The sequence below is a fragment of the Lutra lutra genome, chromosome 5 (genome assembly GCF_902655055.1).
Source record: "Lutra lutra chromosome 5, mLutLut1.2, whole genome shotgun sequence".
NCBI lineage: Eukaryota > Metazoa > Chordata > Mammalia > Carnivora > Mustelidae > Lutra > Lutra lutra.
Window position 1 is genome coordinate 79,674,224 of NC_062282.1, and position 16,391 is coordinate 79,690,614.

Genomic DNA, 16,391 nt, shown 5'->3' on the forward strand with positions numbered 1-16,391 from the left:
TGCCTTTCTGTTGGTATATTACTTAGGAGTGAAATTCCTGCTCATTTACAAAGTACATGGTCACGTTTAGTAGATACTTCCAAATAGTTTTCCAAACTGGTTCTACCAGTTTACACTGCTGTCAGTACAGTCTGGATGTACCAGTTCCTCCACATTTTTGCCAACGCTTGGTATTATTTTTCATTTTATCCCATTGAAAGTACTTTTAAACCTTTTATTTCTAGTTCTTTTTATATTCATTTCTATATTATTAAAGAATGTGTAACTTTTTCATAAACTTTAACAATTTCCTCAATTTCCTGCTGTTGTTTAGTACCTAGCACACTTAAAACTTCTCTCACCCATTCTTCACATATGGCTGTGTCACTGTTTTCCAGTACTTCCCTGCACAAACTGAAACCTTTTATTTATTATTCCACTAACATTTATTGTTCCACTAACAATAGTTCCTTTGCATTTATTTGTATGACAGAGGAATATAATTCTTATTTTCTCTCTTACCTTCTTTCTCCCTTAACACTTTCAGATCTCTGTCAAATTAACTTTTACTTTTGTCAAGGTTGATGACATTTTTTTACTCCATAGCCATAGCTAAGAATTCCCCCTTTTGTCTGTACACCCGTTTTCTGAAAATCAACATTAAAAATTCACCTTTAATGACATATAAATTATGAATGCCCTGCATCCAAAAATCACCAGGGACACACTGATTCAGAACAAAGTTGGGTTTATTGACTGGTAATGAGGGAAACTGCACATTCTGGGAAAGCATGGGTCACCTTAGGAATAGCACCTTAAAAAGGAGCTATACAGGGGCACCTGGGTGGCTCAGTCATTAAGCCTCTGCCTTTGGCTCAGGTCCTGGTTCTCAGGGTCCTAGAATGGAGACCTGCATTGGACTCCCTGCTCAGTGGGAAGCCTACTTCTTCTCCCTCTCCCACTCCCCCTGCTTGTGTTCCCTCTCTCACTGCATCTCTTTCTCTTTCTATCAAATGAATAAATAAAATCTTTTTTTATCTTTTTTTAAAATATTTTATTTATTCATTTGACAGGGAGAGATCACAAGTAGGCAGAGAGGCAGGCAGAGAGAGATGGGGAAGCAGGCTCCCCACTGAGTAGAAAGCCTGATGCGGGGCTCTATCCCAGGACCCTGAGATCAGGACCTGAGCTGAAGGCAGAGGCTTAACCCACTGAGCCACCCAGGTGCCCCTAAAATTTTTTTTTTAAGGAGCTATAAGTTTTGGGCTTGTGTTAGGTGATTTTGCATAGGGTTCAAGGAAGTAGCCCTGGATTGGATGCTTTCAGTGACTGGCAGTAATTCCATTTAGAGCTCTTACTGAATTTTATTTAGGAGATGAAAAAAGAAAGTGAGGTTAAAGCCCACTGAGCCACCCAGGCGCCCCTGTAAATATTTTTTTAAACCAGTATTCACTCATAATAAGCCAGGACAAAGGACTTGGTCATTTTTTTGGTTTTACAATGTTCTTGTTTTTGTCTCTGCTCAAGCATGATCATGGTGTCATCTTACTGCAGTTTTGTTCTATCTTGTCACAGTGATCTTTAACCATGTTGTTCTGTGAAGTTGTTTGTATTCAACAGGAGAAGATGATGGCCGATTTGTGAGTGCTAGGCCAGTTCCTATTTATAAGAGGCTGATTTTCTCTCTCTCAAAATATTCATTGCTCTGTAAAATTCATAGAAGAAAGCACAGGAGAAAAGCTTCATGATATTGAATTTGGCAATGACTTCTTGGGTATGACAACAAAAGCAACGAAGGCAAAAATAGACAAATGACACTACATCAAACTTAAAGTTTTATGCGTCAAAAAACACAGTAAACAGTGAAAAGAGGATCTACTGAATGGGAGAAAATATTTGCAAATCTTTTATCTGATAAGTGGGTAATGTCAATATTTAAGAACTCCTACAATCCAATAGAAACAACAAAATAACAAGTAACCACATTTAAAAATGAGCAAAGTACTTGAACAGAAATTTCTCCAAAGATTATGTGCAGATGACCAACAAAAATATGGAAAAATGTTCAACATCACTAACCATCAGAGAAATGGAAATCCAAACCATACTGGCGTATTCCCTCACACACATGAGGATGACTGATATCAAGAACCAGGAAATAGCAAGTGTTTGCAAGGATGTGGAGAAACTGGTACCTTTGTGCACTGTTGATGAGATTGTAAAATGGTGCAACTGCTATAAAAACAGTATGGAGAGGGGCGCCTGGGTGGCTCAGTGGGTTAAAGCCTCTGCTTTCAGCTCAGGTCATGATCCCAGAGTCCTGGGATCAAGTCCCGCATTGGGCTCTCTGCTCAGCGGGGAGCCTGCTTCCCCCCTCTCTCTCTGCCTGCCTCTCTGTCTACTTGTGAGCTCTCTCTGTCAAATAAATAAATAAAATCTTTTTAAAAAACCAGTATGGAGGCTCCTCAAGACATTTAAAAGAGAACTTCTATATGATCCAGCAATTTCATTCCTGGGTGTGTATCTACAGGAATTGAAAGCAGGATCTCAAAGAGATATTCATGCACCCATATTCATAACAGCAGTATTCACAACTGGTAAGAGATGGAAGCAACCCAAATACCCACATATGGATGAATGAATAAACAAAATGTGATTGTGTGTGTGTGTGTGTGTGTGTGTGTGTGTATGTGTGTTTAAAAAGTGGAGTATTATTCAGCCTTAAAAAAAGAAGGCAAGGGCGCCTGGGTGGCTCAGTGGGTTAAGCCGCTGCCTTCGGCTCAGGTCATGATCCCAGGTCCTGGGTTCGAGCCCCACATCGGGCTTTCTGCTCAGCAGGGAGCCTGCTTCCTCCTCTCTCTCTGCCTGCCTCTCTGCCTACTTGTGATTTCTCTCTGTCAAATAAATAAATAAAAATCTTTAAAAAAAAAAAAAAAGAAGGCAAGCCTATCACATGCGACAGCATGGATGAACTTTGAGGGCAATATCCTAAGTGAAATAAGATAGTCACAAAAAGGAAATACTGTATGATTCCACTTAAATCATGTTTCTAAAGTTGTTAAATTCATACAAACAGAAAGTAGAATGGTGGTTACCAGGGATGGGGGGAGGAGGAAAAGGGGAGTTTTGTTTAATGGCTATAGAGTTTCAGATTTGCAAAATGAAAACGTCCTGAAGATCTGTTTCACAGCAATGTGAATATACTTAACACTGCTGACCTGTACACTGAACAATGGTTATGATGTTAAATTTTATGTTATATTTTTAACATACATTATTCATTGCAGAGCCATATTACTTAGTGGTAAAGACTGTGTTTTCTGCTCCTTTGATCTATTCTTGTGTTTCCTGTGTCATTGAAAATAGAGTGTTCCTAGAATCAAGATCAAATAGATTCACCATTTTAGACTCCATCAGTTGGTTTTACCATATCTTCAAATATCTTTTTTTTTAAGATTTATTTATTTATTTATTTGACAGACAGAGATCACAAGTAGGCAGAGACAGAGAGAGGGGGAAGCAGGCTCCCTGCTGAGCAGAGAGCCCAATGCGGGACTCCATCCCAGGACCCTGGGATCATGACCTGAGCTGAGGCAGAGGCTTAACCCACTGAGCCACCCAGGCACCCCGATCTTCAAATATCTTTAAATCAATAATTCAGGTTCCCATATTTCTTACCAAAAGCCCCCTATCTTTCTGGTTCTTCCTGGGCTAAATGATCTCTCAGTGTAAACAAAACTATCATCTTGTTGTCATACCTCTCCTAGTTAAGTCCATTGATAGATTACTTATCCCCCTTAAAAAAAAAGTCCCTCTCTTTGCTACAGTAGATCCTCAAGTGGATTCCTGAGACAGTACATGAAAAATAAACTCTTGTCTCCACATGTCTGAAAATGCATTTAGTTTTCTCTTACACTTCATTGATATGTTCTATATTATATGTCATTTAATGTCTTATATGTTCTAACAATTTATGCTTTTTCATATCTGGAACTATTTCATCTCTACTATTATTGCCTTAATAACTGTATTCCTAATTTTGTCTGTTTTTTTCCTCTGAGACTTGTGTTTGTCAGATATTGAACATTCTCAATTATTTCTCTATGTTTCTTATATTAATCTTTTATTTTATATCTTTGGTTTTTCTTCTCCATCCTTTTTTAAAGTGAGTGCCTCACTTTATTTTGAGTATTGATATTTCTTCCCTAGGAGAAGTGTTGATATATGTTGCTACAGGAAGCAGGGAGATCCTGGCAACTTCACAGCAGAGGAGCAACATGCTGAAAACATGGGGGAAATCCTCATGGCATCATAATTGGTAATCCACACCAAAAGACATCATAGTCAAAGTTCTTGAACACTAAAGGCAAGGAAAAAATCTTGAAAGCAGTGAAGAGAAATGACACATTATTCATAGAGCAATAACAATTTGAAGGACAGTAGACTTCTCATCAAAAACCATAGAGGTCAGAAAGAAGGATACATATTTTTCAAGTGCTGAGAGAAAAGAAATGTTAACTCAGAATTCTATATCCAGTGAAAATATCCTTCAGGAAGAGAATTTGTTTCCAGTACACCTACCCTAAAAGAATGGGTGTGGAAGTTCTCCAAATGGAAGGAATCAATTAAAAAGAAAAGAATCTTGGGACTCAATGAGAGCATGAGACTCTTGATTTCAGGGTTTTAAGTTCGACCCCATGTTGGACATGGAGCCCACTTTTTAAAAAAAAAGGAATCTTGGGACATCAGTAAAGAAGAAAAACACAGTAAACAAAAATATGGGTAAATATGCTAGGCTTTCCTTCTCTTGAGTTTCCTAAATTATGTTTGATGGTTGAATCCCAAATTATATCTGATTATGTCTGATATAGTTCTAAGTATATAGAGAGGACATTTTTAAAAAGATTTTATTTATTTTATTTGACAGATAGAGATCACAAGTAGGCAGAGAGGCAGGCAGAGAGAGAGAAGAGGAAGCAGTCTCCCTGCCGAGGAGAGAGCCCGATGCGGGGCTCGATCCCAGGACCCTGCTGAAGGCAGAGGCTTTAACCCACTGAGCCACCCAGGCGCCCCTAGAGAGGAAATTTTTAAGACAGTTATAAATGGGGATGGTAAAGGGATGTAAAGGGAGGTAAGTTTTCCACCCTGCTCTTGAACTGGTAAAATGACAATACCAGTAAACTGTAATAACTTATGTATGGAGCAACCATAATAAAAGCTATACAATGTGATAACAGTTTTAAAAAACACTACAGATATATCAAAGTGGAACTCTAAAAAATGTTCTAATAACACACAGGAAGATAGGAAAAAGAAAAGAGAGAAACAAAAAAAAACTCCTAAAGAACAAATAGAAAACAAAAAAATGTTAGGCTTATGCTCTAACATCAGTTATTACATTACATGTAAATGGTGTAAACACACCAATTAAAGCAAAGAGATTGATTAAAAATTGTCTAACTGTATGCTGTCTATAAGAAACTTCACTTCAAGTATGATATAGGCAGATTGAATGAAGAAGGTGGGAAATGTATTATGCAAAGTTTAATAAAAATATATCAAGAATGACCATACTAATGTCAGATAAAGTAGACATCAGAGGGAAGAAAATGACCAGAAAGTGACAAACTAGGACATTATATAATGATAGAAGAAGACAGAGCATTCCTATGTATTCCATATATATTTAGTATGTATACACTAAGTAACAAAGCTGCAAATTTTGTGAAGCAAAAATTGGCAGAAGTGGAAGGAAAAAATAGATCTACAATCAAAGTTGGATATTTCAGCACCCTCTCTTAACAAGTGATAGAACAACTTAGACAGAAAATCAGCAAGAACTTAGAACTAAACAAAACCATCAACCAAGAGAATCTAATGTGTATTTGTGAAATTCCTAGCCAAAAACACTAGAATGTGCATTCTTTCCAAGTACTTCCAGAAAATATACAAGATAAACTACATAAGCAAGGCCATAACACAAACTTCAACCAATTTAAAAGAATTAAAATCATACAGTGTGGGTTCTCCAGTCACAATGGAATCAAACTAAAAAAGCAATAACATAAAAATACAGGAAAATCTTCAAACACGTGAAACTAAACAACACACTTCTAATTAATCCCTGGATCAAAGACAAAGTCTCAAAAGATATAAAAACTATATCAAGCTGAATAGAAAATGAAAAGACAGGAGTGCCTGTGTGGCTCAGATGGTTAAGTGGTTAAGTGTCTGCCTTTGGCTCAGGTCATGATCCTGGGGTCCTGGGATTGAGCCCCCACATCAGGTTTCCTGCTCAGTGGGGAGCCTGCTTCTCCCTCTCCCTCTGCCTGCCACTCCCCTGCTTGTACTCTCTGTCAAATAAATAAAATCTTTTTTTAAAAGAAGAAAAGGAAAAGACAACAAAGCTAAAGCAGTGCAGAGAGGGATATCTATAACACTAAGAAAAGAGGAAAAAGCCTCAAATCAATTATCTAGTCTCCCACCTCAAGAATCTAGAAAAAGAACAGTAAAAAACACCCAAAACAAGCAGGGGAAACAGGAGGAAGGAAGGAAATAAATACAAATAATAGAAGAAACCAACAAAATCCAAAATAAAAATAAAAATAGAGAAAATCAATTAAATAAAAAGCTGGTTCTTTGTTGTTTTTTTAGAGGGGGAAAGAGAGAAAGAGAGAGAGAGAGAATCTTAAGCAGGCTACATGCCCAGCACAGAGCCACAGGGCTCAGTGATCTCACAACCCTGAGACCATGAGCTCAACTGAAATCAAGAGTTCGAAGCTTAACTACCTTTATAATTTATAAACCTTTTATAATTTATAATTATATATATATAAATATATATAAATATATATATAATATATAACCTTTTATAATTTATAAACCTTTATAATTTAACTTTTCTGCACCATTTCTCCCATCAATTCAGAGGGTTCTTTAGGTGATTGCTTACATATTTCCATCTTGGTCCTGAATTAGTGTTTTTCTTTGGATACAGCTAAATTAAATAAGGTTTTTAAGAGATGCATAACAAAATTAAAGATTTGGGAGATTAATCTTGAAGGTTAGTCTTTTTCATTTTTAGTAAACTTGAAGAATTTTTATGTTTTTCATTTTTTGTTTTAAATTTTATTTTATTTAAATTCAGTTAATTAACTTATAGTGTATTATTAGTATCATAGGTAGAGTTCAGTTATTTATCAGTTGCATATAACACCCAGTGCTCGTTATATCATGTGCCCTCCTTAATGTCCATCACCTAGTTACCCCATCCCCCCACCCTCCTCCCTATCTGCAACCCTCAGTTTGTTTCCTATAGTTAAAAGTTTCGTATGGTTTGTGTCCCTCTCTGATTTTGTCTTTATCTTATTTTTTTTTAAAGATTTTATTTATTTATTTGACAGAAAGAAATCACAAGTAGGCAGAGAGGCAGGCAGAGAGAGAGGAGGAAGCAGGCTCCCTGCTGAGCAGAAAGCCCGATGTGGGGCTTGAACCCAGGACCTGGGATCATGACCTGAGCCGAAGGCAGCGGCTTAACCCACTGAGCCACCCAGGCGCCCCTCTTTATCTTATTTTTCCCTCCCTTCCTTATGATTGATCCTCTGTTTTATTTCTTAAATTCCACATATGACTGAAGTTATATGAAAGTTTCTTTCTCTAATTTGACTGATTTCACTTAGCATAATGCCCTCTAGTTCCATTCGCGTCATTGTAAATGGTAAGATTTCATTTTTTGATGGCTGAGTAATATTCCATTGTATATATATTCTACATCTTCTTTATCCATTCATCTGTCGATGGACATCTGGGCTCTTTCCATAGTTCCATAGTTTGGCTGTTGTGGACACTGATGCTATAAACATTGGGGTGCAGGTGCCCCTGTGTATCTTTAGGGTAAATACCTAGTAGTTCAAATGCTGTGTCATAGGGTAGCTCTATTTTCAACTTTTTGAGGAACCTCCATGCTGTTCTCCAGAGTGGCTGCACCAGCTTGCATTCCCACCAACAGTGTAAGAAGGTTCCCCTTTCTTCACATCCTTGCTAACATTTGTTATTTCCTGACTTGTTAATTTTAGCCATTCTGACTGGTGTGATGTGGTATCTCATTGTGGTTTTGATCTGTATTTCCCTGATGCTGAGGGATGTTGAACATTTTTTCATGTGTCTAGTGGCCATTTGTATGTTTTCTTTGGAGAAATGTCTGTTCATGTCTTCTGCCCATTTCTTGACTGCATTATTTATTTTTTGGGTGTTGAGTTTGATAAGTTCCTTATAGATGTTGGATACTAACCCTTTATCTGATAAGACTTTGCAAATTTCTTCTCCCATTGTGTAGGCTGTCTTTTGGTTTTGTCAACTACTTCCTTTCCTATCTTGAAGAAGTTCCAATAGTTTGCTTTTGTTTCCCTTACCTTAGGAGACATGTCTTACAATAAATTGTTGCAGCTGAGGTCAAAGAGGTCCTCCTGTATTCTCCTCTAGGATTTTGATGGATTCTCACATTCAGAACTTGAAGAATTTTAAAAATTTATAATGGAATGTAAAGAAAACAAACATTTGTAGCATAAAAATGGAAACTAGCTTGATCAGCTATGCAATAATTGTAAGGTAACTAAATAAAATTGAGGTTAACATACTTTACAGTGTTTCATCAAAGTATTATTTCAGCTCACTGGTAATAATCAGTTAAATTAATCTTAATGAGCTGTCACTTCACATAAGCATACATGAGCATAATGAGCATAAGGCATGGTGGGGTTTTTTTTACATTGTTTACCTTTCCATGTTGTGTCCAGAGGAGACCAAGATTTTGCCACCTAATTATTAAAATTAAGTTGGAAAATATGATTAAAGATTCCCAGTGAATGATGGAAATATTCTATATCTTGAAATAGGTGTGGGTTACATGGATGGATCCATTTGTACAATTAAGATTGGAGCATTTCAATTTGTGTGAACATTACCTTAAGAAAAGACCTATACAAAAACAAACATTGAGTGGGAAGTGGAGAGTGGAGGGGAAGGTATAGATGAAACAAGACAAGATAGGAAGCTGGGTAATGTGTACATGGAAGTTATGCTGTTTGCTTTGAATGTGTTGAACTTTTCCCACAAATGTTAGTGAGTTATTACTTGTGAGACAAGTTTATAAATGTCAATTCAGTTCTATTCTAGCAAAGGAAAGCAAAAGAGAATAAAACAGAGAAGCATTCTCCTGAAAGAATCTAAAGTAATCCATTTCCATACAAAGGCAGTGTCTTCACATACCAACCAATAATACTTGGATGATACATTAAGATATCATTTTTTTCTCTCATAACAAGCAACGTTCTCAAAGAAATTTCAATGATCTAAATTGAGTTTCACCGATACAGTACTGCTAGTAAAATTTTCTTTAAAATGAAAAATAATTCAGTAAGCTATATGTGAAGATGCCTGGTGGCCCTGCAGGCAAAGAGAATGCACAATGGACTACACAGAAGCCAGGGATGCCATCAAGCTGGAATCGGAATGCCCACGGAAGGAAGGAAGCATTTAGGATTGAGTTGGAAATAACTTTGTTTCAGAGAAGAAACTAAACCCATCTAATATGTTTACGATTGCTGGTTTTACTTCATCAGTTTATTTTGTTATACTCTTAAGGAAGTCTATTCTCAGTAACATTTATCAAGTGAACCATGGAGGCTGGTCACAGTGATCTTATTTTTATCCTTCTGGGTAGATAGAGATGTTTTTTAACTGAAAAATTATTTCATCTGTTCAGAGTTTAGACTTTATTTAGCTTTACTTCTTTTACCTATAGTTGAAACATCTTGAAAAATATCTTCATTTTTAGGGGAGCCTAGGTGGCTCAGTCGGTTAAGCATCTGCCTTCAGCTGGGGTCATGATCTCAGGGTCTTGGGATCAAGCTGAGCAGGGAGCCTGCTTCTCCCTCTACCCCTATTCCTGCTCTCTTTTGCTGTCCTCTTTCTCAAATAAACAAAGTCTTTTTAAAAAATCATCATTTTTAATCTTCCACCATTTTGGCTCTTACCTGAAGTGAACTTTGGTTGAACTCAATTGATTTCACCTTTCAAGAAATATGAAATAAATCTGAAGTGAGATTATGTTTGGCATATTTTGTGTTCTTATCTGTGCACTGACCCATTTCATGTATTCTGATATTTAAAGACATATATTTCCCATTTATCTGAGCAGAAAGTGGTGATAGAAATGAGTATAGCCATGATGAACCATCATTGAATTCTGTGGAATTCCGTCAAATGTAATTCACTACCCTATTTGGTGTTTGTTTAGAGCAACTAGTGTCAACCTTGTTGTGAGAGGATGGTAGAGGTGATTCTTGAATGTTCTCCGCGTTTCATTATGTCTTTACAACATAATAATGTATTTAGGACTTGATTAATATAGGAGGGAAATTTGATTTAAAAGTTATAATAAAATGAACAAACCTAATAAAATCATGACCAATTCTATCCATACTAAATGAAGTAAAATCCTAAAATGCCTACTTATGACAGATGGATTGTTGCTAGTTCCTCTTAAAGATTTATTTATTTGATGGGGCACCTGGGTGGCTCAGTGGGTTAAAGCCTCTGCCTTCGTCTCAGGTGGTGATCTCAGGGTCCTGGGATCAAGCCCCTCATTGGGCTCCCTGCTCAGCAGGGAGCCTGCATCCCCTGCCCCTTCTGCCTGCCTCTCTGCCTACTTGTGATCTTTGTCAAAATTCTTTTTTTTTAAGATTTTATTTATTTATTTGAGAGAGAGACAGTGAGAGAGAGCATGAGCGAGGAGAAGGTCAGAGAGAGAAGCGGACTCCCCGCGGAGCCGGGAGCCCGATGCGGGACTTGATCCTGGGACTCCAGGATCATGACCTGAGCCGAAGGCAGTCGTCCAACCAACTGAGCCACCCAGGCGTCCCTGTCAAAATTCTTTTTAAAAAGACATATTTATTTGAGAGAGAGTGCAACAGTGAGGGACAGTGGAAGAGGGAAAGAGTCTTAAGCAGACTCACAGGGAGCTCAGAGCCATCTTGGGGTTCTGTCTCACAATCTCAAGATCATAACATGAGCCGAAACTGAGTCCCAGGCTTAGCTGACTGCATCACCCAGGTGCCCCACTACTTCCTCTTTTAAATAACTTAACTGATAAGATATTTATAAGTATTTGTTGGCTTCAAATTTCTTCCTAATAGCCTAATTGTTCCCTTACTGTGCAGGTGTAACCACAAAATAAATTAAGTCTGTTGTTGATGCCATTTTATGAGCCATATAACTTACAGAAGTAATTGTTTATAATTGGTGCTGCTAACCAAATTTTACATTTTGTATAGTTTATTGACTTGCTGGGACGATTAAACAGGGTACTTCTTGGATTCACAAATCACACTACTCAACAGAGATAAATTTCACTGCCAAAGAATAAAAGTTGATTATAGCAAGTTTACACTACCTGAGGGCATGATTCTTAAACATTCGTATGCATGAGAATCACTTAGATTGAAGTGCAGATTTTCAGCCCTTAGCTCTACCATAGAATTTCATTCAAGGTCTGGAGGGAAACCCAGGAATCAACCTTGGAAAAAAAAAACCAATTCATGACTCCCAAGTAATTATTTATGCATATAGTTCACATACTACAATTTGAGAAACACTGACTCCACCTGAAAGTCTTTATAAGGCTAAGATTTCGAAACTGGTATTGCCTGTATGCACCTCCTGAAGTTACTAATTTGAACGCGTGGTGGCAGTGCAGGCTAAGAGAGTGAATAAGAGCTCTGCAGATTCCGTGGACTCCATTTTACTCAGAAGCCCCCCACCCCCCAATAGAGAACACACTTACAGCTAAAGCTAAGATAGAAGTATTCAGGAAGGCACTCATCACCAGACAAGTTATAAGACAAATTCGAAATTCAACAGCAAAGACATTTCCGAGGGTCGATGGTGGACGTGCTGATGGGGACTGGAAAAGGATTTTCTTCTCTGGGATCAGACATAATGGGGATGGCGCAAACAAAAGCACATCGCAAGAAAAGGCAAGTGGCAATTTTTATTATATGGATGCTTTTGTGGGAAGCCAGTTCAGAATCGATTCAATATTATGTATTGGAAGAGTCAGAAACTGGCACATTTGTGGCCAGTTTGACAAAGGACCTGGGACTCAGGAGAGGAGAACTGGCTGCACGGGGTGCCCAGGTTGTTTTCAAGGGGAACAGACAGTATTTGCAGCTTGACCCAAAGACCTATGATTTACAGCTAAATGAGAAACTGGACCGGGAAGAGCTGTGCGGCTCCACTGAGCCATGTGTGCTACCTTTCCAAGTGTTACTGGAAAATCCCTTGCAGTTTTTTCAGGCTGCTTTACGAATCACAGATATAAATGACCACGCCCCAGAGTTCCTCACCAGAGAAATGCTACTAAAAATATCAGAAATTACTACACCAGGAAAGCTATTTCCTTTGAAAATGGCACAGGATTTAGACGTGGGTAGCAACAGTCTTCAGAGCTACATAATCAGCTCCAATCCTCATTTCCACGTTCTCACTCGCAATCGCAGCGATGGCAGGAAGTTCCCGGAGCTGGTGCTAGACAAAGCACTGGACCGCGAGGAGCAGCCTGAGTTTAGGCTTACCCTCACAGCGCTGGATGGTGGGTCTCCGCCCCGGTCTGGGACCACGGAGATTCAGATCCTGGTCTTGGACATCAATGACAACGCTCCAGAGTTTGCTCAGGAGCTCTATGAGGCACAAATCCCTGAAAACAATTCCCTGGGCTCTCTGATTATCACCGTCTCAGCAAGAGATTTAGATGCAGGGTCCTTTGGGGAGGTATCTTATGCCCTATTTCAGGTAGATGACATTAATCAACCCTTCGAAATAAACGCAATTACAGGAGAAATTCGACTGAGAAAGACTTTGGATTTTGAGGAATTTCAATCTTATCATTTGGATATTGAGGCTACAGATGGCGGGGGACTATCGGGAAAATGTTCTTTAGTCATCAAGGTTCTGGACGTAAATGACAACCCTCCTCAATTGACCATGTCCTCACTCATTAGTCCCATTCCCGAAAACCTGCCAGAAATCATAGTAGCAGTTTTCAGTGTGTCAGATGCAGATTCCGGACAAAATCAACAGGTTATTTGTTCTATAGATGACAATCTGCCCTTTTTTCTAAGACCAACAGTCGAAAACTTCTACACCTTGGTAACTGAAGGAGCGCTGGATAGAGAGAGCCAGGCCGAGTACAACATCACCATCACCGTCACCGACCTGGGGACCCCCAGGCTGAAAACTCAGCACAACCTAACGGTGACGGTGTCCGACGTCAACGACAACGCCCCGACCTTCAGCCAGACGTCCTACACCCTGCGCGTCCGCGAGAACAACAGCCCCGCGCTGCACATCGGCAGCGTGAGCGCCACCGACAGAGACTCGGGCGCCAACGCCCAGGTCACCTACTCGCTGCTGCCGCCCCACGACCCGCAGCTGCCGCTGGGCTCGCTGGTGTCCATCAACGCGGACAACGGGCAGCTGTTCGCGCTCAGGTCGCTGGATTTCGAGGCGCTGCAGGCGTTCGAGTTCCGCGTGGGCGCGGCCGACCGCGGCTCGCCGGCGCTCAGCAGCCAGGCGCTGGTGCGCGTGCTGGTGGCGGACGCCAACGACAACGCGCCCTTCGTGCTGTACCCGCTGCAGAACGGCTCGGCGCCCTGCACCGAGCTGGTGCCGCGGGCGGCCGAGGCGGGCTACCTGGTGGCCAAGGTGGTGGCGGTGGACGGCGACTCGGGCCAGAACGCCTGGCTGTCGTACCAGCTGCTCAAGGCCACGGAGCCCGGGCTGTTCGGCGTGTGGGCGCACAACGGCGAGGTGCGCACGGCGCGGCCGCTGAGCGAGCGCGACGCCGTCCAGCACAGGCTGCTGGTGCTGGTCCGGGACCACGGCGAGCCGCCGCTGTCGGCCAGCGTCACGCTGCACGTGCTGCTGGTGGACGGCTTCTCGCAGCCCTACCTGCCGCTGCCGGACGCGGCGGCGGCCGAGGCCCGCGCCGACCCGCTCACCGTCTACCTGGTGGTGGCCTTGGCGTCCGTGTCGTCGCTCTTCCTGTTCTCGGTGCTGGTGTTCGTGGCGGTGCGGCTGTGCAGGAGGAGCCGGGCGGCGTCGGGGGCCGGCTGCTCGGTGCCCGAGGGTCCGTTTCCGGGCCACCTGGTGGACGTCAGCGGCGCGGGGACCCTGTCCCACAGCTACCAGTATGAGGTGTGTCTGACGGGAGGCTCAGGAACCAATGAATTCAAGTTCCTCAAGCCCATCATCCCCAACTTCCCTCCCCAGGGCAAGGAAATGGAGGAAAACCCCACGGTTCGGGATAGTTTCCTATTCAGTTAAGTATTGGATTATCCTATTAAGCCCTACTTAGTAAGTTTGAAAATCTCTTTTAACTTAGTTACATGTTATGATAGTCTGTTCTTTAATTATTTTACTACACTTTAAGTTGAAAAAAATCAGATACTCGTTATACACAGTGCTTTCCCTATATCATGCTTAGTAGATTTGTGTTACTGTCAACTATATTTGACAATCTGAATAAAAAGTAAATTTTATTTGCATAATTTAAAAATTTTGAAATTCAATCATCTATCCATTTTAAGAAAAATTGTAATACAAAGCCTGTAAGTAAGATTGTGTAACTATTGGTGACAACTGTCATGACTATTACTATGAAGGGAAATTTTTTTTTTTTAGATTTTATTTATTTATTTGACAGAGAGAAATCACAAGTAGGCAGAGAGGCAGGCAGAGAGAGAGGAGGAAGCAGGCTCCCTGCCGAGCAGAAAGCCCGATGTGGGGCTTGAACCCAGGACCTGGGATCATGACCTGAGCCAAAGGCAGCGGCTTAACCCACTGAGCCACCCAGGCGCCCCATATGAAGGGAAATTCTTAAAGTGTGAGTGTTTTGGGGTGCCTGGCTATCTCAGTTGGTAGAGAATGTGACTCTTGATCTCACTGGTGAATTCAAGCCCCATACTGGGCATACAGCCTACTAAAAAAAAAAAAAAGAATAAAATGGGAGTGTTTGATATTATGTAATCTGCAGTGTAAGTCTCATTTTGGGGGAATGGCTACAATGTGAATAGTTAAAGATAAATACTAAAGAAGGCTAAATGCTGAGATAACCATTTATATGTATGTGTATTTCAATATACTACAGTAGTCAATACATTTTTCTATACATATAAACTTTGCAAAATGTCAATAAATTAAAATCCAGTTTGTGAGCTTCATGTAAGTGTATGATAGTATTTTTAATAATTCCAAGCCAAATATAAATGCATAATATTTGATGAATGTTATCAATATTCCAACTGTGAATTTTAAAAATTAATTTTCAAGGAATACAGAAAAATGTTAATATTCTCTTCACAATGCAGTACCTTTGGTTAATAAGTGAAATTAAATATCATTCTTTTACTTTCTTTCTAAACAAACTACCCTTCACACACCATAAACTCTAATACAGAATATAAAATGTTGAGAGTACATTTTATCTCCTTGTCTTTGTCTACCAATCTGAAAATTCAAATGTATCTTTTAAAGATTTTATTTATTTGAGAGGGAGAGAGAGCACAAGCAGTGGGGAGTGGTAGGCAGAGGGAGAGAGAGAAGCAACAAGAGGAAAAGGGAGAAGTAGGCTATAGGTTTTGATCCCAGGACCCTGGGATTGGGACCTGATTTGAAGGCAGACACTTAACCGACTGAGCCACCCAGGTATCCTTAAAATGCATTATTTAATGAAATCCAAATTATTTTTTTCAAACTCTTCCTCCTAGTTTCTCAAGCTTTTACATGTGTGATATCTGCCAAGAACTATGTAAGTAATTAATGGCAGGTTATTAGGTAACATCATAAATAAAGTGTTGTATAAGTATCAACTAAATTAATCATAAAATCATTCACTTTAACAGTTTAGGTTATATTTGTCTTGTGTTGGTTTTATTTGTAGTACTTTAAGAAAAATTTCTCCTTTCAACTCTCCATCAGTTGGGCAATTTATAATAAACTGATAGCGGAGTGAATATTTTATTTTTATCCTTCATTAAAATGGAACTAGGCTTAACTAAATTATATTTGGCTGAGGTTTGTGTCCAAATAAGTGAACTGTCATAAATGATTACCAGTTGGTATACTGAGTAGAGGGGACACTTACTTACTGTTTTTTATTCTTAGATACTTATCCCCCCCACCTTGGAAAAGCATTCTTCTTTGGGGGAAACTAATTTTCCTGCTAGTGTCATTGCAACCACTTGACTTCAGTCGGTTCTGTGGTGTTTTTCAATATATCCATTTCCACAGTGCCAGGAGATGTACACTGGGATGGGTCACTGTCCAATGTTGAGAGGTAGAACCCTTCCCGAGAA

At 39.9% G+C, this 16,391-nt stretch overlaps 1 protein-coding gene across 1 annotated transcript; it reads left to right on the forward strand.

The window, feature by feature from the left end:
- Nucleotides 1-11,751: 11,751 nt before the first annotated feature.
- Nucleotides 11,752-15,606, forward strand: PCDHB6 (protocadherin beta 6). Its single transcript, XM_047731369.1, has one exon. It carries the CDS (start codon nucleotides 11,920-11,922, stop codon nucleotides 14,359-14,361), a length of 2,442 nt encoding a protein of 813 aa, XP_047587325.1. The 5' UTR covers nucleotides 11,752-11,919; the 3' UTR covers nucleotides 14,362-15,606.
- Nucleotides 15,607-16,391: the final 785 nt, after the last annotated feature.